We start from the raw sequence: 20,541 nt of genomic DNA, 5'->3' as shown, positions 1-20,541 counted from the left end.
GGCTGAGGACATCAAAATCATTCTTTTCTCCCGAGGAGTCAAAAAGCCAGATTTTGAGGGGCTATTGTGGGGGCCAATTAATTAGAAAGTATTGTTAAAACAGTATTAACTGGGCCTGTGGCCCTATCTAAGGACGTTAGACCATCTGAGGAGGCCCAAATAAGGCTATGAGGAGAATAAAATGAAGAGAGGAGTAGGGACAATGTGAGATGGGTCCAGCAAGCGTCCGAGGACAGAAGTCTTCTCGGCAACATGTGTCCGAGGTAACTCTGAGTGTCATGTCATCACGGACTTACTTCGGAGTTACCTCACAACTAAGGAAGGGACATTAGACCAGGGATAAGAGAAGAAAGGTAAACAAATATCTTCAAAAGCTACTATCTCCACATTAAATGCCTCTCAACCAACTCTCTGGCCGCATTAATGTGAAAGTGATGCCTGAACAGTGATCAAGCAGCCTTACAACTACAGATTGATGATTCTAGGAGGTGCTGGATGAGACAGGAAGGAATTTCCCAAATCTAACATACACATGTGTGGTAGGGATGACACTAAGATCGTAATATATAACATGAAAAGACGTACTGAGAAGGGGGGGGGGAACTCTTGGACAATTGGATATAAAAACGAAACCATATGATACAAGTGAAAAAAAGCTCTTTCGAAGATAGATTTCTAATGGTACTTGTGCCAAATCGTCTTGAAACGTTAAATCTAATCGTTTTTCCTCTGAGATAGGTCTACGCTCTACAAATTTATTATTTGGACCGATTAGTGTTTGAGCCCAATCCGGTTTCGAGACCAATTCAATTTCAGTCCTTATAATATCATATCAAATTATTAATTCAAAATCAAATAATATACATACTTAATATTATTATTATATAACATAAGTATATAACATGTCATATTTGAGTATATTAATGAAGAAAAAAACTATGTCATAAGTGAAGTAAACAAGAAAAATACATTATACCACTGCACACCTTTGGTACGATAGTCACTTTACAAGTATAAGCGCTTGTAGGGTGTGAAGGGCAAGGGTTAAGGTTCAAGTCTCCAAGAGGGAGTTTCATGCACATATACATTTAAATTAGGCTAGAATATAATTTTTATCTTGCATATAAAAATTTTAAAAAATAAATAAATAAATAAATAAAAACAACAACAACATTATTAATGGGAAAAATTGAATCTGCATTTGTTCCTTACTCTCTAGATAGACTAGGTAGTGGGAAAAAAGAAAATTTGCAAAGGAATGAAACTATTTTTTTTTTTTTTTTTAAAAATACAAGATTTGATATAATTTCTTTGGTGATGTACCTTAAGTTCTTTCACTAAATTCAACCATATAACTTATTGGTCAATACAATCACATAAATGTTTATGGGGGAAGATAACTCTTTTTCTTCTTCTTTTTTTGAGAGAGAAGGTAACTCTTTTATATTGCATTAATCAATGCAACCATACAATTGAATTTAATTGATAAACCTAAATTATAATGCAATCACATAAATTATAAGGCTTCTGGGATTTGAGGACCCAAGTTCGAGTGGTCCTATGTGTGAGGGGGTGAGGGTAGTACATTAGGTTCATTAAATTAGGATTTCTATCTGAGCTAAAAAAAAAAAGAATGGTCCTAGGTTCGTAGAGAGCACAAGTGTTGATTCCTAGGTTGTTTTTATTTTTCTTATTAATTCAATCTTGCATTTTTTTTTTGATAAGTATTAATTCAGTATTGCATTAATTTTATTTTTTGTCCTGCATCAAATTTCGAGGTTTTATTTAATTATTTTTTTATCCTTCCCCAATGGTCTAATGCTAAATGCTACTCGAGATATTCTGAATGCCTTATAGCAGGATCAAAAACTTACCATTATGGTTAACTATCTCTCAACCCCTTCATCTAGTAGAAAACTTTAGTAAAATAGATTATAGAAAGAATCAATAGATTCAATATCCCAATCAGCTTGTACAATACTAATATTAATATCCTCCCACCTGGTCACCTTACCATCTGTAGCACCCAACAAATTATAAATAGAATTATCATCCTTATCCTCAACTATCAAAAACAAACCAGAAACTAACTCTGTTAAGGCACTCCCTCCAAGCCGCTCATCATGTCAACCTTCTATGTTAGTGTCTTAAATCACAATTCTAACCAAACATATTACAGGACAGTTTCTGAGGAAACCGAACTACATAGTAGCATCTTCATAACAGCCCCTGCAACTCAAACTATTTGCAGGGATTTCGCAGAGCTTGCATATTTGACATGTATCTACAACTCAAAAATTCAATTAATACAGCAATACAAGAAGGCAGTTGGGTTCAGTGCAAGCTTAAACCTAACTAGCTCCAAAAAGGACCTTATTTTACAATACTTCAAAAGGAAAATTCCACGCATTAAAAACAAGGGGCAAATTTTAAGTAGCCATGATATAGAACCAGTTATTCTGTAATGATGCATATCTTACAACAAAATGCCGATATCATGCATTCAGGATTCAGGATAAAAATAAGGTTGCATAAATTCAAGGCAGCATAACCCCCATGGTGATGAAGTCCTAGGCTTTCTACGAAGAGGTTATGTCTTCATCAGCGTTCTTATATATCCATTCCTCCAGATCTCTTCCTAGGGTAACTTAACATTTAACTAGTTCAACAGTCACCTATTTCACATTATAACGAAAAACAATTTCTAAGATTTCTAGAGAATGTGTTGAGTTTGTTGACTATCTATTCACCTGCTGTTAAGGTAATTTTATTAATTCAACAATTAAAATACTTCGCAGAACTCCGATCATCAGTTTCATTGTATTACCAAAATAACTGCTTATAGTCTTGGGGCCAATGAGCTTTGGCTCAAATGGCATTTCCTCCTCTTGCAATAATGGGTGGAGGGTGAGGTTGTAGTTTCAAAACCCATGGGGTGCATGGGTAACTTATAAATTTGGGGGAACAAAAAAAAAATAAAAATAAAAAATAAAAAATACAAACAAACAAACAAAACCCAGCTTGTAGTCTTTTTATGTGCGTGTGAAGAGAAATGATAACCCACAGGCTACAAAGAATGCTTAAAAAGGAATGGTTTCAGCAACAAGCTCACTTGGACAGATATACTGGCAAAATAACATGACTTGTATCGTGCTTCAGTACTTCTGGTACTACATAACTTCCCCCCTCCTTCAGCATCCTACTCCACCTTCAAGTTGACATTAGTACTACTTGACGCAGCCAACAAAGAGTTCCAAGAAAAACCATTATTAATAATTATTATGAGTCCTAGTCTTTCTAGGAAATGGTAATTTAGGAGGTTTAGTCCTTCTATGAATATTATTGCAATAGCCTAAGTATTCAATAAATGATAGAAATATAAACATTGAATTCAATAAAATTTCAGCCCTTCATTTTAATCTTAAAGGGTGTGTTTGCATTCTTTTTCCTAAGCGTGATTGGTTTGCCTAGAATTTATCTTACCTTGTCTCTTTTTCTATTCACTATTTTGACACCAAGTAGCCATCAAATGGGGGTATCACTACAAAGCCCCTGTTTGGCTAGTCTATCCCTGGCTTGTCCATCAAAGCACCAATGGTTATTTGGCAGAAATTGGTTTGATTCCTTCAAAGAATCCCTCTTCAGGCTTACATTTGTTGGTTAGCTATGTAGGACAGATTAATTACCAGGGATAGACTAGCAAAATGGGTATTGGAAAGGCAAGAGCTTGCTTGCTATGTCTTGTAGGCTGGGGCTTAGTGCTGTGATTTTTCATGTATAGAGGCAAAGAAATGCGATCCTGCTTGGGAATAAAGTCAGCTCAGAGGAGCAGCTCGTTGCTGTCATTAGAAAGAAATGTGAAAGCCAGAATTCAATTCAAGGGCCCTTCCCTAATTCTAGAAATCTGCAGATTTGCAATGGATGGGGAGTCTCTGTGACTTGCCTCAAATCTTGTAGACCAATTGCATAGTAGTAGTGTAAGGTGTTTGTTGCCTGCTTTGTACTAGCCTGTGTGGCTTGATGCTGGTTTCCTAGCTACTTGCTTCATATTTGCTGGTCTATGTTGCTGGTTTATCACAGTTTTGGTTTCTAGTTCTGTGATTTGTATTGCTTGTTTCCAACTTGGTTGTATTTTTTTTGCTGGTTCCTTCCAGCTTGTTTCAATAAAAAATTCTTGATTATTGAGAAAAAAAAAATTCAATCTTTTGGTACTTAACCCTACCCAAACACTTAACATTAACCACTATTCAAGAACCCTTCAAGATCTCATCAATGATCCTAATTTAGTGCTAAACTTCTGAAGAACCTACATCTCACCCTTCTGCCCTGCATCACTACTAGTACTAATACTGCTCGGATCACTACCGCTTCTTTCCTCTCATATCATTCACATATACCAATACTTCCACCACCAAACAATCACACTCAAACCACCACTGCTCTTGCCACCCATCCATTACAATATTCACTTGAAATGAATGCTGACTTCATTGCAACATTAATTAATAAATAAAATAATTCACTTTTGTTCCATATTTTGAATGGCTTGAACTTAGAAAGTATCAACTAGCCTGAGGATGATCATAGGAAACTTAACTAAGTATATGAACTGCGATTTATATAAAACTAGAACTAGGGATCAGAGGAAAGTGAAAATTGATGGTATAATATGTATTAAAGAGTCATCTCTTTTGGTTATCTGAACTAGATCATTCATAAGGATGGAGACATTGAGGAGTATGGAATGCATATTACTGGAGCAGGCTAGACTTAAGTGGAGAAGCACATGTATTAGGTGACCATGGGCTTCGGCATCTACATTGTTCAGATGTTTTCAAAGAAGGATGGTTAAGCATGAAGAAATTCAGAGGATTGTTATAGGATGCTACTGTCTACTGCAACTAATTTGGTTGCTGGAAGAAAACCAGCTCTAGTACAAAGAAACCATGCCATTAAACCATAAAGAAATGAAAAGCACAAATTAAAACACTCGTTATCAACATAATTCCATTCCATCAACCACATAAAAGTATAAGAAAAATAAGCCACAAGTAACACAGAGAACTTGCATTGATGACACTGAATGTTCTTCACAAGTAGTCTCTCACATTTGGGTTGTCTAAAACAAAGCCAAGGAAGCATATATTAAAAAGAAAAACTTACAAGATGAACAACAAAAGTCAATGCTGAAATGGTATCTCAGGAGTTTGGTTGCCGAAGATTGCTTCCCAAACAAGAGGATGTGCAGATTTTTTGTCCATATACTCCTTAATAGCTTTCTTATTAACAAAAAAACCCTTGTTCGTTAAAGTTGTAATGGCTTTCCTGGCTTCTTCAACTCCCATTTTCAAACACAATCTAGTTACCAACCCAACAAAAGTTTGCACATTTGGTGAATGGCCAGCTTCCAACATTTCAACACAAAAGTCAATAGCAATGTCCAACTGGTCACACTGATAAAGACCTTGAATCAAGACAGAGTAAGAGAAGGCATTGGGAGAAATACCATTGTTTTGCATTTTCCTGAAAACTCTTTGGGCATCATCGAATTTGTGTGCCTTACAGAAGCCATCAACAACAGCAGTGTATATAACGACTTCAGGAATAGTACCCTTTTCGCGCATCAAACCAAAGAGCTTCATGGCGTCTTGAACAAGGCCGTCTTTGCAAAGACCATCGAGCATAGCCACAGCATTTGGGATCAGACCCGTTTCTTTTAGCTTCTTGAAGATCTCCTCAGCGTCTTGTGGAGGAGGCGTTTCCGCGTTGTTCGCTTCTCCTACTTGGTCATGTTGTTGTTGGGGTTTGGGAGAAGAAGACGAAGGGGTTTCAGGACCAAGTTTGAATTTTTCGAGAAAATCGAAGTTGCTGTTGTTTTCAGATGGATTTGGATTAACATCATTACCCCATGTTCTTGTTTTGTTGTTTTGAAATGGGGATTGGGATTGGAATTTGGGGTTGCGTTGGGGTCTCAAAGGCCTGTTTGGAATGGGCTCTGGAGGACGCTCTTGTTGTTGGCGGCTAGAATAGTCATCATCTTCCTCCTCCGATCTCAAGGGTCGTCGTCGTCGTCGTTGTTGTCCTCTGATAGCTGCTTCATCTTCTAGAGAGCTAGAACTAAAACGGCGTAGTTTCAGCCAAAGTGCCTCCGTTTGGGACTCTGAAATCAGCTTCAAAATCCGACCTTGCTGCACTGATGCCATTTTTTTTTTTTTTTTTGTTGTTGTTTATGAAATGGATGAGGTATTGACGAGGTTAGGGTTTAAAGCTTAGTTTTTTTATCATTTTGGTTTGGGGTTTTAGAGTGTTTCCACTGAGACTGAGAGAGAGAGGCCAAAGTAGTAGTAGTAGTGGAATAAAAGGAAGGAGGATACACCAGTCATTTTCTTCGAAGAAGGAGGGCAATTACGGTAAAAAAAAAAAAAATTGAAAGATAGTACAGATAGAGAACAACAGATAAGGCAAGGCAAGTAGGGGAGGTGGGAATTGGGAGGAAAGGCAGCAAAGCAATTCATTCTCACTGCCTCCGCCGGTTATGGAGTTATGATACAAAAAGCTCTCATTTATTATTAAGGTAAGGTAAGCGCCTCTCTTCTTCATAATCATATATGCTCTACTCTACTACTACTACTACTACTACTACTTTGTCTGTGTCTGTATCTCGTAGCCTAGGAATATGTATCCTCTTCCTCTTCCTCTTCCAATGCTATATGCTAGTTTCAGTTATTTGTTTTCTTAAGGAATCAAAAGCTTAACATTCTATGTTTCTCGTCTCCATTGATAACATGCTAGAAACTGACTGCCATGATCTCGCTTCTACTATTACTACTACAACAACATCAACCAATCCTTGGTCATAAAATTTTGGGGTCAGCCATAGACTAGTTAGAGATTCTTTTCTACTACTGAAAAACAAAATTGCATTCTTTTGTTCTCCTTTCACACTCTTCATATCCATTCACTTGCTCTCAACCCTTCTTACAATTCGCCATTTGTTTGGTTCTATTCAATTATACATAGAAATGTTTACTTTGACAATGCTTCTGCTTCCGATCAACTCCAGGCCTTTCTTTCTTTCTTTTTATTGTTTTTATTTTGGGATTTTAAAGGAGTGTGAGTGTGACTTTAACTACCCATTTTGGCATTTGGTAAAAGAATTGCTTCTAATCATCTCTTTTAGGCCTTCTGGCTCCTCTCAAAAAAATAATAATAATATGTCAATCTCCTTTGGCATGTTTTTCTCTTTACAACTAAAACTTGTAATGTAGTGTACACCACGTTGATTAGTTATTTTGACTTGTAGAGGTTGTTTGTTTAGCATCTATTGATCTACATATATGTCACATCTTGTTAGGGGGTTATGGAAATCTGCAGCAGTCAACATGGTAGCAGCATTATGTGGTTCTTTAGGGATAGAGGTTTTGATGATAAAAGCATCGATGAAATGTTTAAGAAGTGCAAGCGCCTTGAGGGTGCTCAAAGAGAGAGAGCTTCCGAAAACTGGGCTTACCTCAAAAGCATCGGCATTCAAGAGAGAAAGCTCCCTTCCATTGTTTCAAAGTGCCCCAAGATACTTACACTAGGTCTCCATGAGAAGCTTGTTCCCATGGTTGAGTGCCTCTCCACGCTGGGTACAAAACCCCATGAAGTTGCTTCTGCCATAGTCAAATTCCCTCACATACTCTCCCACAGTGTGGAAGAGAAGCTCTGTCCGCTTCTGGCCTTCTTTCAGGCACTGGGCGTCCCTGAAAAGCAACTTGGAAAGATGATATTGCTCAACCCCAGGCTCATCAGCTATAGCATTGAATCCAAGCTAACAGAGATAGCAGACTTTCTTGCTAGTCTTGGCCTTGCCAGAGATGGGATGGTTGGCAAAGTTATGGCCAAAAACCCATTTATAATGGGTTATAGTGTTGAAAAAAGGCTACGCCCTACTTCAGAGTTTCTGAGATCAGTAGGTCTGACAGAGCATGATCTTCAAACAGTGGCAATGAACTTCCCTGAAGTTCTCTGTAGAGATGTGAACAAGGTCCTGAAACCCAATTTGGATTTTCTTAAGAGGTGTGGGTTTGGAGATGGACAGATAGCAGCCTTGGTAACTGGTTTCCCCCCTATTTTGATCAAGAGCGTCCGGAATTCTTTAGAACCTCGGATCAAGTTTCTGGTGGAGGTAATGGGGAGACAAATTGATGAAGTCATTGATTATCCTGACTTCTTTCGGCATGGTTTGAAGAAGAGATTGGAGTCGAGGCACAAACTTTTGAAACAGAAGAATATAGCTTGTAGCTTGAGTGAAATGCTGGAGTGTAATCAAAAGAAGTTCTTAATGAAGTTTGGTTTGTTTGAAGGATATGCCTGAGGTACTGTGGTCATATTTCTTTTTCTTCAACTTTCTAGAATTTAGCTTATTTTAATTTTGTATATTAGATTTATTTTCATGAATGTGGAATGCAACTAACTTGTCTCTGGTCCTGGGTGCATCAATGAATAGTTTTTGACTTCAGCACCTGATTAAACAATTACTGGATTTTAAATACAGCTCAATGCATAACTCCTAACAATTCTGAAAGTCACCTGGTGATTTATAGTTTCACAGGATCCATAAGTAAACTGATTTTACTGTTACAACACTGGTTCTAAGGTTGTATGAATATGTAAGAATCTCTTGCTACACTTTATGGAATAGACTTGTTGTTAGCTTATAACAGGTATCCCATGGTGGTTCAAGCCTTGAGTATGAATATCAATAAAATCTTTCAACTTTGTGTAATGCTTGGTTTTGAAGAGAACAAACTAATTGTGCAATATATGCTCCTAGACAGAGTACAAGATGTACTTATCAAAAAAAAAAAGACAGAGTACAAGATGAACAATCTAGATTCAAGAAATCAAGGGCATATGTATGTCTGCAGTTACATGTCTGGATGACAGAGGACAAACTAGGGGATGTGTCTACATGGTTATGGTGGGTTCAGGGATTAGAGAATTTGTGGATTTTAGGTTTAGATTTGTTGAAAAAAGGGTTGAGGTTGTGACTTGTGATAGAAAATTAAAGGTAATTTGATGAGTTATTTGATGGCTATTTGGTAGAAGAAAGTATGTCAAGTTTTAGGATTTTGATAGGTGAAATAAATGGCTTGATTTGTGGTTGTAAGGAATAAGAGAAAGGAAGGTTTTTATGGTGTTCAGGGGTTTTACAAACAGTACCACACCTTCATCACATGAAGCTCACGGAGCTCTTCAGGAAGATAATACGAGAGAAAGCATTACTATGAATTAGCTAATGAACTAGTTCCTGATCACATGGAGATCAGACCATGATATCATAGATTCATTGAGGATGCATATCAAGAGACTTCTTCATGGTCAATCGTGTCCTGCATTATCTCTATTATTATTACTTCCATTCGATTTATCAAAATGCAAATGCTGTACATATGAATATGATGTAATCTATCTGCCAAATAAATATCTTTTGTATTCCTACTTCATAGTAAGGGCTAACAATTAAACTTATGTATAAAACTGAAAGAATGAAAGAACAAGAATAAATCTCTTGCACTTGATTGCAGGGAAATTATGACCCCCAAAACAAAAACCAAAAAAAGAAAAGAAGTAGATTACATGGGAAATGAATCATATTTACTTGTCACCAAAAAATAAAGGAAATGAAGACCCAAGCCCATATTGGAAGCTTGAATCTAACAATAACATGCAGGTAACAAGATCGCATGATAATGCAAAATGGGCTAAGTTTTTTGCAATTATGTCATAGTCCATATTACATGAAAAATGGGCTAAGCGTTTTCTTCCCTGAGCTCCACTCTAATGTCTCCAATGCAAGGATGGATGAAGCTCTCTGCAATAATGTCAGTCCATGTTACATACCTACCTTAGGAAGAAAATGTTGTACTAGCAAGTGTAATGTCTCTGCCACTGAAGGCAGTAACCATCGAAGGCCATGTGAAAGCGGGTTTGAATGGAGGCACATTAGGGACCGGCATAGTTCCAGATTTAATCTGGAAAATATCTTGCGTTTGAGGCCTATCACTGGCAATGGGATGTGAACATGCAAGCCCCAAAAGTAAAAGTTTATTTGCTTCATCAGCCACATAATCATTGCCAAGCCTCTCATCTACAGCTTCTTCGATGTTGCCTTCACGATGTAACATCCAAACCCAATCAACCAATGAATAGAGACGCTGATGTGATTGATACTAATCCCAGGACTTCTGCTGCATATAACCTCAAGGACCACTGCTCCAAAACCATACACATCAGATTCAGGGGTAGCCCTCCCCGTGTGGAAGCACTCAAGAGCAACATAGCCCATGGTGCCTGGAACTCCAGCTAATCCTAGTTCAGCATAGGAATTCCTTTCATTATCCAAGGCTCGGGCAAGGCCAAAGTCACCCAGGCGAGCATTATAGTCAGAGTCCAGTAGGATGTTGCTGGCTTTGAGGTCACGATGCACTACCTTTTGATCATACTCATTGTGAAGATAATGCAATGCAGATGCTACATCGGCTAGTATCCTATACCGACGCCTCCAATTCAAAGTGTTCTGGTTGGAAGCCTCGTACAGGTGCTTATCAAGACTACCATTTAACATAAAGTCGTACAATAGTAGTAGCTTCCCTTTCTCGTAGCACCAACCTGAACACAGACCGTATATATTAGAGAGGAGATAGGGATTAAAATTGGCATTTAATCTAATACAAAGTAGAGCACATCAATTGAGAATCTGAGATACTTAATATACTTGAAAAAGAAATAATGATAACAATATGGCAGCTTAGTGAACCAAATGCTGATATAATGTTATTCGTCTTCAATCACTTTAGTATCATAACAGTTGTCCTATATGGACTATTGATGCAATTGATTTGAGTAGTATGTCATATGATTTGACGCTTCTACATCCTGGTACAACTAATAATTTGGTACATAATGTTTTTGCCCTTGTCAGAATATGTAAACATACAACACTAGTTAAACATTCTTCTCATTAATCAATTTTATGCCTTGAAAAATTAGTTGGGTTACTATCATAAAAAAGTTCGGCTTCCAGGACTATAATTTGAATTTGATAGCATCCTCTTGTTAAGGACTTAAGACCATGCATTTTGGTTTTACATTCTCATCTAATAGCTAGGAGAGGTTCTGTAAATGGAAAAAAAAAAAAAAAAAAATTATGCAAACAAATTAGATAAAAAAACAAATAATTTAAAGAATATTAGCACTTCTTTCTACCGAGAGAAACAAATAATTTAAAGAATAGTAGCACTTTCTTCTACGGAGAGAGAGAGAGAGAGAGAGAGTTCTGCATTTTTTATATTTTCTAAATATTAAGAAGCTAAAAGTTCAAGGGGTTGATCCACAAGAGGTTATAATGCCAAAGCACACCTTCCAAGTCTTCTGCAAAAGTGCCTTAATTTGACAAATGAATAATGCAGTTTCGAACAACTTTGAATGTTTCCTTTAAATCAGATTGTTTGGTGCTTTGCAGAAAAAGCTTGTGATGATCTTTGAATAATTTCATGAAATTGGAATTGCAAGTCATCTAGAATATTAGAATGATAAATAAATAAAGAGGGGATTACCAACTAAGCGGACGAGATGTTTATGACGGAGACGGTGAATAATGGTGAGCTCTGCCAAGAAGTCATCTTTGCTTTGAATGATGTCTCTGGAGAATTTCTTGACAGCTATTTCAGTACTGGTTTTATGATCCTTGTCCTGCAGAATTCCTTTGTAAACAACACCAAAACCACCTTGACCCAGCATCATACTCTCATGGAAGTTGTTGGTGGCCTTCTTTAAATCCTTGTACTTGAATTCCCTTGGCATCCCAGGCAACCATCTCAACTGTGTGCCAAGCGCCTTAGACTCCTCATCACCCCCTCCTCCTCTTCTTTTTCTCTTGTATAAATACAAAACCCCACATAGGATTAACAATGTCACCAATGGAACTCCAACCCCAGCACCTATCTTCAACCAAAGCAAATCACTTTTCTTTTGTAGATCATCAATCTCTAAGCTCCATTTCAATACACAATTCAACTCAATCTGTGGATTACCTGTAGAAGCAGCAAAACCAAAGTAGGATTTTTGATTCACATATTCTTTCAGGTTTATGGTCTTGCTAAGAAGAGGCTTTTCCGGCTTGGGTTGGCCGTCTTTCACCATGTAAACCTCCATCACCTTCGACGTGCCATTATAGTGCACCCAGACTCTATAGTTGGCGGGTACTTCCGGAGATAATTTGATATTATAATCATCAAGAGAGAAAGTGGCAGTTGAATTAACGGAGTTAATGTTGAGGCCAATATGGTTGTCATTAGGATCATAGTCTTGCTTTTCGGTATCAAACTCTATGGCCACAATCCGGTTGGTTTGTTTACCATCATTGATAGCATTGGTGAGGCCAAGCCATTGCCCATAACTAGCATCAGGGATTGAGAGATCGGGAGCAATGAGAAAAGCAAGTCCCTCACCAGCATTCCATGCTGGCGCCGTGTTTCTAAATATGTTAATGACAAAATCGGAATTGAACGAGGCCTGAATTTCATCAGACAACCACATGTTGAAAGGATGTTTATACATAATGCGACCAAACTGGTTGTGGAGGCTGGGGTCGTTGTTGGTTGTGTCTGGGGTTATCTGAAGGGCTCCATTATCAATACTCGTACCACTGCCTATAAACTCAAGACTATCCCCATCCTGTGTCAGATTAAAACCATCAAACGAGAAGTTGGGTGGTGTTGCAGCTTGGATATCAGGCAGATGCAAAAGGATGCAACAAAAGATAATGAAAACGGTGATTGAACTTTTACCATTTGATATTGATATGATAGTAACCATTTTTGTTGTAGCTACTGGTAGCTAGTGATCTTTTGGACTAAAGACTAAAGAGGAGAAGCAGAAAAAGGTGTTGTTAAAAAAATTGCAGAAAGGGATTATATGAACACCTTCCAACCTTCTCTCATATTCATAGAATTAATAGTAAGATCTATTTTTTCTGACTTTTATACCAAAAATTAAATACGAAGATCCATGTTCATTGCCCAGCCCATACACCGTGTTAATCAATTTGACATTGTCTTTCATCTTTATTACAGAAAGTGAAAGTGGCGGGCTGGCTGATTGTTGAAAAGTTGGAGTTCTGAAGTCAGATTAAATAGATACTCCAATTTTGACGTGGCAAACGGGTCGGGTCGGGTAAAGTTCGGGTAAACGTATCATCTTAAATGAGCCAGGCTAGGTCAATCAATATTTTTACACGTGCTTTTATTTTTTTGAGAGAACCTGTAGTTGCCACTTGTTAAGTCATGAAGCAAATAATAAATTATTTAACGTGAAATACATTAATTTGAATTCACCCATGTTTAGAAATATATTGCTTATATTGTTTCTCATTAAAAATAAAAAATTTTGATCATATCAACAAATTGATATTTGTTCATTAATAATAAAATTATACAAATCTTAACATTGCTAAACAAAACAAAACAACACAATCATAAAGGAGTTTAATCTATCCTTTGAAATCTAATTAAAACAAATACACAAATTTCATTTCCATACAATATTGACGTTTCAAAAAGGAAAACAAAATCACAAATGTCCTATTGGATAACTAATTAGACAAAGAATTATAATGGATAAAAAATTACAATCTTGAAAGTTTATTTCATAATCTAATATCTTCAAAATAATCTAATATTTGTGTTTAATTTTAGATACACAGTATTTGACACTATTTCAATTTGGGGATATAATGCAAAATTTGATTATTAACTTATTTATGCATGTTCTCTGATATGATCAATATCATATCATTTTTAAACAATATACACTCCAAGGAACATCATCTTCTATTTTGCAAAACTCATTTATTTTGGCTTTGCGCCATTGAAAAATAGGGCTAAATATCCATAATGTCAATTTCATATATTTTGACTTCACTCTTTTCAAACTTGTGAATGCTTCTCATATAAATTTTATTCTGAAAACTCATTTATTTTGGCTATGGACAATTAAAAAATAAGCCTTAGCATTTGTAGTTTATATCAATTTCATTGATATATTTCGGGATTACACTTGTGAATGCTTTTCATACAAGTTTACAATTTCAAATTTCTGTTTTTGACTCTATTACAACCCAATTATCTTGGATGTATTTCGTCATTCAATACCTAAAAATCTTTGCTTCTTACGTTATTCAAGTGAGAAAAACATGGAATTAAATAAAGGCTTTAATTGCTTTCTTGAAGTCATTGTGTGAGTGTGTGTTTATATATATATATATATATATATATATGGCGGTTATCCAAAAGCATTAAAAAAGTATATTAATATTTTTTTAATTAATAAAATAAAAAATAAATGGCACTGACAATATAATTGTCAATTGAGTTTGAATTTTGCAGTATAAAAACCGAAACAAACAAGTTAAAAACTTGAGATTTATTTTAATAAAACAATTTTAAAAAACAGGTTATGTCACAGGTTGCCCAGTAAAATCCGAAACAAACAAGTTAACTGTGGGGCCCAATAGTTTATGGACCAGGCCCGTTTACTCGTAGGGAGTCCAGAGGTCCAAGCCGAAGAGGGATGTGGTCCAAGCCCAATAATGTAAAGTATAGGATAGCCTTGAGGTACTGCCGAGGACTGCTCAGTCCTCGGCAAACCCAAAGTCCCACCGAAGAGAGGGGCAAAAACGGTATAGGACTAAGTTTGAAAGAAAATCTAGAATATCCGGGGAAAGCTGCCCTTACTGACATTCAATACTCTGCACCTGACAGAGCCGCGTTCTTTGGCTTTTACAATCACCCCCAACGACTTTGAGTATGGGTTGATGGGACAAGTATCAGTCTTGGAAAGTTTGACCCTACACGTGGACGAAGGACAGCGAACACAGGCCAGTATAAAAGGAAAAATGAGTGACCTAGGGATGGGGCGGCTGGGAAAAAAGGGCCAAAAACCAGAGCCTCCCAGCCCACCTCCAGGAGAAAGGTTCCAGGGGTGAAGAAAACTTAACCATGCATGACCACCACGAAAAACCCACCACCAGGTGACTAAGGCCTAGCCTTTCAAACCCACGCTCTACAAATGATATTGTTTGGGCCTTTTTACGTGCGAACCCAACACTGTTACGGTTCGTTACGAATCGTGTCCTTACATTAACAATTTTGAATTTTGTTATAAAAAATAAAATTTAAAGAAAAAAATAGTTTTAAAAAATAAATTGTGTCACAGGTTGATCCATTTTTACTCCGATTAAAAGAATGGATTCAGCGGTAAAGAACGGATTCAGCGGTAATGTCCAAAATTGGAGAAATATTATTTTGGTATTATATTATTATAATAAAAAAAATATTACTGTAAAAGAATTTCTTTATATGTATACAAAACAGCTAGAGACCTTTTCAACAAAAAAACAATTAAGACCACGACGCAACTTGGAAGGCCTCAACTCTCAAGCAATTACTTTATGTGACCAAGTAAGGCAATGACCAAATGATGAATGAGGCAAAGAAAAACTAATGCGGATGGACCATACTCAGCCAGTGTATGGGTACAGGGGAAGAAAATTAATAAATGGCATTCATGAAGCAAAGCCTTATTAATGATCATTTATAGTTGCTCTCTAGCTTTATCCTGACTTCTTTCTGCACGGTTTGAAGAAGATATTGGACTCTTTCGAAACTGAAGAATATTAGCTTGTAGCTTGTAGCTTGCAGTGGAATGCTGGAGTGTAATCAAAACAAGTTCTTGATGAAGTTTGCTTTTTGTCAAGTATACGCCTGAGGTACTGTAGTCACTTCTTTTTCTTCATTTTTCTAGAATTTAGCTTATGTTAGATTTTTATGTTCTTGAATGTGGAATGCAATTAACTTGTCTATGGCTCTGGCTGCATTAATGAATAGTTTTTTTTTACTTCAGCATCTGATTAAACAATTACTAAATATTAAATACAGCTCAATGCAATAAGTCCTAAAAATTCTGAAAGTCGCCTGGTGAGATATAGTTTCACTGGGGCCATAGGTAAGCTGATTCTATTGTTACAACACTGGTTCTGAGGTTGTATGAATTTGCAAGAATCTCTTGCTACACTTCTATGGAATAATCTTCTTGTTAGCTTACAACTGGTAGCCCAAAATATCATAGAGGATATATAGTATGCATCAAGGAGAAAATCTGGAATGGTGGACAAATTTCTTCACGAACAATCGTGTCTAGCATAGTCTCTAATGTTAGTACTTGTGTTCAATAAACCAAAATGCGAATTCTGGTACATATGAATATGACGTATTCTATGTGCCAAATAAATTTCTTTTGCATTCCAACTTCATAATAAAAGTCCAACAATTAAAATTATGTTTAAAACTGAAAGAAATATAATGGATTTCATGGACTTGAACACGGGGGAAATTCTGACCCCAAAATAATTACAAAAGGAAAGAAGAAGAAGAAGATTATATGGAAAATGAATCATATTTACTTACCACACCAAAAAAAAAAAAGGTGGAAATGAAGACCCACTTGGCCCATATTGGAAGCTTGAATCTAACAAGGACATGCTGGTAATAAGGCTAACTCTGAATCTCTAGCAATTGAGGACACATTAGTGCATATTTCACAAGCTTAAGAATGCAGAAAAATGAGTATCTTCTTCTTTTTTGAAAAAAAAAAAAAAAACACTTCAATTTTAATGCAAAAGTTGATTGCCTATGACTCCAGGAGCTTAAACATTCCAGGGATGAGAGGAAGCCTTCAGCTATAATGTCAAAATCCATGTTACAAACCAACCTTAGGAAGAAAATGTTGTATTAGTAAGTGTACTGTCAGTGCTACTGCACGCAGTAACCATCGAAGGCCATGTGAAAGCGGGTTTGAATGGGGGCACATTAGGGGCCAGCATAATTCCAGATATAATCTGGCAAATATCCTGCGTTTGTGGCCTCTCACTGGCAACGGGATGTGAACATGCGAGCCCCAGAAGTAAAAGCCTCTTTGCTTCATCAACCACATAGTCAGTGCCAAGCCTCTCATCTACAGCTTCTTCAATGCTGCCTTCACGATGTAACATCCAAACCCAATCAACCAGTGAATAGAGACGTTGATGGTGATTGATACTAATCCCGGGACTTCTGCTGCATACGACCTCAAGCACCACTGCTCCAAAACCATACACATCAGATTCTGGGGTGGCCCTCCCTGTGTGAAAGCACTCAGGAGCAACATAACCCATGGTGCCTGGAACTCCAGCTAATCCTAATTCAGCATAGGAGTTCCTTTCATTGTCCAAGGCTCGGGCAAGGCCAAAGTCACCCAGGCGAGCATTATAATCGGAGTCCAGCAAGATGTTGCTGGCTTTGAGATCGCGGTGCACTACCTTCTGATCATACTCATTGTGCAGATAATGCAATGCTGATGCTACACCAGCTAGTATCCTATACCGACGCCTCCAATTCAAAGTGTTCTCATTGGAAGCCTCATACAGGTGCTTATCAAGACTTCCATTTGGCATAAAGTCGTACAATAGTAGTAGCTTCCCTTTCTCGTAGCACCACCCTGAACCAAGACCGAATATATTAGAGAGGAGATCAGAGGATAAATGAGGCATTTAATCAAGCCAATACAAAAGCAGGGCACATCAATTGAGCAACTCATATATTTTAAAAAAGAAATAATTGTAGCAATATGGCAGCTTAGTGAACCAGATGCTGATATAATGTTATATGTCTTCAATCACATAAGTATCTTAACAGTTGTCATATATTGACTATTGATGCAATTGATTTGAGTAGTATGTGTCATATGGTTTGACTTCAACTGCTCGCTACAACTGATAATTTGGTACATAAAGATACAGCACTAGTGAAACATTCTTCTCTGTAATCATTATTATGCCTTGAATACAATTAGTTGGGTTACTATCAGAAAAAAGTTCGGTTGCCATGATTATGGTTTTAATTTGAATTTGCTAGCATCCATTTGTTAAGGATGTAAGAGCATTCATTTTGGTTTTACAATCTCATCTTATAGCTAGGACAGGTTCTGCAAATGAGAAGAAATGAATTATGCAAACAAGTAGGGCAAGAAACAAATAATTTAAAGAATAGTAGCACTTTCTTCTACCGAGAGAGAGAGAGAGAGATCTGCATTCTTTCTAACAAGAAAACCCTAAAAGTACATTCGCAGGAGGTTGTAAAGTCAAAGCACACCTTCTAATTCTTCTGCTAAAGTTCCTTAATTTGACAAATGAGTAATGCAGTTTTGAATGTTGAATGTTTCTTTTAAATCCAAATTTTTGGTGCTTTGCAGATAAACTTGTGATGATCTTTGAATAATTTCATGAAATTGGAATTGCAAGTTGTCTAGAATATTAGAATGGCATAAAAAAAACAAATAAATAAATAAAGAAGAATGAAGAGGGGGATTACCAACTAAGCGGACGAGATGTTTATGGCGGAGACGGTGAATAATGGTGAGCTCTGCCAAGAAATCATCTTTGCTTTGAACGCTGTCTCTGGAAAATTTCTTGACAGCTATTTCAGTACCAGATTTATGATCCTTGTCCTGCAGAATTCCTTTGTAAACAACACCAAAACCACCTTGACCCAGCCTCATACTCTCATGGAAGTTGTTGGTGGCCTTCTTTAAATCTTTGTACTTGAATTCCCTTGGCATCCCAGGCAACCATCTCAACTGTGTGCCAAGCACCTTAGACTCCTCATCACCCCCTTTTCCTCTTCTTTTTCTCTTGTTCAAATATAAAACCCCACATAAGATCAACAATGTCACCAATGGAACTCCAACCCCAGCACCTATCTTCAACCAAAGCAAATCACTTTTCTTTTGTAGATCATCAATCTCTAAGCTCCATTTCAATACACAATTCAACTCAATCTGTGGATTACCTGTAGAAGCAGCAAAACCAAAGTAGGATTTTTGATTCACATATTCTTTCAGGCTTATGGTCTTGCTAAGAAGAGGCTTTTCCGGCTTGGGTTGGCCGTCTTGCACCATGTAAACCTCCATCACCTTCGACGTGCCATTATAGTGCACCCAGACTCTATAGTTGGTGGGTACTTCCGGAGATAATTCGATATTATAATCATCAAGAGAGACAGTGGCAGTTGAATTAACAGAGTTGATGTTGAGGCCAATATGGTTGTCATTAGGATCATAGTCTTGCTTTTCGGTATCAAACTCTATGGCCACGATCTTGTTGGTTTGCTTACCATCATTGATAGCATTGGTGAGGCCAAGCCATTGCCCATAACTAGCATCAGGGATTGAGAGATCGGGAGCAATGAGAAAAGCAAGTCCCTCACCAGCATTCCACGCCGGCTTTCTAAATATGTTGATGACAAAATTGGAATTGAATGAGGCCTGAATTTCATCAGACAACCACATGTTGAAAGGATGTTTATACATAATGCGACCAAACCGGTTGAGGAGGTTGGGGACATTCTCGGTTGTGTCTTGGGTTATCTGAAGGGATGCATTATCAATAGTGGCACCACCGCCTAGAAACTCAAAACTATCCTTATCCTCTGCCTGACTAAAATTATCAAACGAGAAGCTGGGTGGTGTTGCAGCTTGGATATCAGCCAGATGCAAAAGGATGCAACAAAGGATAATGAAAACGGTGATTGAACTTCTACCATTTGATATGATAGTAACCATTTTTGTTGTAGCTAGTGATCTTTTGGACTAAAGACTAAAGAGGAGAAGCAGAAGCCAGAAAAAGTTGTGTAGTTTTATATGAACACTTTCCAACCTTCTCTCATATTCATTGAATTAATACTAAGATCTATATTTTTCTTTTTATACAAAAAATAAATACTAAGATCCAAGCCCATACACCGTGTTAATCAATTTGAATTGTCTTTCATCTTTCATACAGAAAGTGGCGGGCTGGCTGATTGTTGAACAGTTGTTGTTTAGAAGTCAGAATAAGCGTGCGTTTGGATTGGGCGTTTTGCCCGGTCAGCGCAGTAATTTTTTTCAGCGCAGCATCTTTTTTCAGTGGGTCTCTGAGTACTGTTATGTAGCGTTTGGATCCAGCGTTTGGTTTTTTTTTTTTTTTTTTTTTTTGGCGTTTCAGAGGGGACAATTAGCACTGTTTATGTACTGTTAAATACTGTTTACATATTATCCACTGTTTATACAATTTTCACAGGACCCTGTTTATGTACTGTTAAGTACTTTTTACGGGCCAAAATGGTCCATTAGTATTAATTTTTGAAATATTTAGCAACATAGTACTGTTTCGGAAATAATTAGGAAAATACCACTTTTTCGGGCCCTATAGCGATGTTTTCCTGCAAAATTTTTTTATAAGTCCCATAACAGGTTCAAGGGGCCCTATAGTGGCGTTTTTAAGCCCTATAGTGACTTTTTTGGGCTCTATAGCGGCGTTTTCCTGCAAAAAATTTTTGTAAGTCCCCATAACAGGTTCAAAGGGCCCTATAGTGGCGTTTTTTAAGCCCTATAGTGACGTTTTCGGGCCCTATAGCGGCGTTT

The 20,541-nt window shown here is 37.2% G+C and overlaps 3 protein-coding genes and 1 pseudogene across 4 annotated transcripts; 1 reads left to right on the top strand and 3 right to left on the bottom strand.

The window, feature by feature from the left end:
• Positions 1 to 5,041: 5,041 nt before the first annotated feature.
• LOC115968505 (pentatricopeptide repeat-containing protein At4g38150) lies at positions 5,042 to 6,336 on the bottom strand. Its single transcript, XM_031087913.1, has one exon. It carries the CDS (start codon positions 6,201 to 6,203, stop codon positions 5,181 to 5,183), a length of 1,023 nt encoding a protein of 340 aa, XP_030943773.1. The 5' UTR covers positions 6,204 to 6,336; the 3' UTR covers positions 5,042 to 5,180.
• Positions 6,337 to 6,455: 119 nt separating this feature from the next.
• On the top strand, positions 6,456 to 8,503 carry LOC115968506 (transcription termination factor MTERF6, chloroplastic/mitochondrial). 2 transcript variants are annotated; one of them, XM_031087914.1, is made up of 2 exons: positions 6,456 to 6,574; positions 7,355 to 8,503. In XM_031087914.1, exon 2 carries the CDS (start codon positions 7,361 to 7,363, stop codon positions 8,357 to 8,359), a length of 999 nt encoding a protein of 332 aa, XP_030943774.1. In that variant the 5' UTR covers positions 6,456 to 6,574; positions 7,355 to 7,360; the 3' UTR covers positions 8,360 to 8,503. The 2 variants fall into 2 exon arrangements, with proteins under 2 accessions (XP_030943774.1, XP_030943775.1); XM_031087915.1 differs by having other exon boundaries at positions 6,456 to 6,579.
• A 1,104-nt stretch (positions 8,504 to 9,607) lies between these two features.
• LOC115969460 lies at positions 9,608 to 12,917 on the bottom strand (annotated as a pseudogene).
• Positions 12,918 to 16,735: 3,818 nt separating this feature from the next.
• On the bottom strand, positions 16,736 to 19,806 carry LOC115969375 (probable L-type lectin-domain containing receptor kinase S.5). Its single transcript, XM_031089006.1, has 2 exons — positions 18,453 to 19,806; positions 16,736 to 17,580 (listed from the first exon to the last, which is right to left on the bottom strand). Exons 1-2 carry the CDS (start codon positions 19,699 to 19,701, stop codon positions 16,817 to 16,819), a joined length of 2,013 nt encoding a protein of 670 aa, XP_030944866.1. The 5' UTR covers positions 19,702 to 19,806; the 3' UTR covers positions 16,736 to 16,816.
• Positions 19,807 to 20,541: the final 735 nt, after the last annotated feature.

The sequence above is a fragment of the Quercus lobata genome, chromosome 11, assembly GCF_001633185.2.
Source record: "Quercus lobata isolate SW786 chromosome 11, ValleyOak3.0 Primary Assembly, whole genome shotgun sequence".
In the NCBI taxonomy this organism is placed as follows: domain Eukaryota; kingdom Viridiplantae; phylum Streptophyta; class Magnoliopsida; order Fagales; family Fagaceae; genus Quercus; species Quercus lobata.
Note: the sequence above shows the minus strand (reverse complement) of the source record. Positions and strands in the feature narration are given on the sequence as shown.

Coding starts and splice junctions, on each gene's coding strand:
- LOC115968505 (XM_031087913.1), bottom strand. CDS start 6,203: ATGGCATCAGTGCAGCAAGGTCGGATTTTGAAGCTGATTTCAGAGTCC.
- LOC115968506 (XM_031087914.1), top strand. CDS start 7,361: ATGGAAATCTGCAGCAGTCAACATGGTAGCAGCATTATGTGGTTCTTT.
- LOC115969375 (XM_031089006.1), bottom strand. CDS start 19,701: ATGGTTACTATCATATCAAATGGTAGAAGTTCAATCACCGTTTTCATT. Junction 17,581..18,452: donor ACATCTCGTCCGCTTAGTTG/GTAATCCCCCTC, acceptor GTCTTGGTTCAG/GGTGGTGCTACGAGAAAGGG.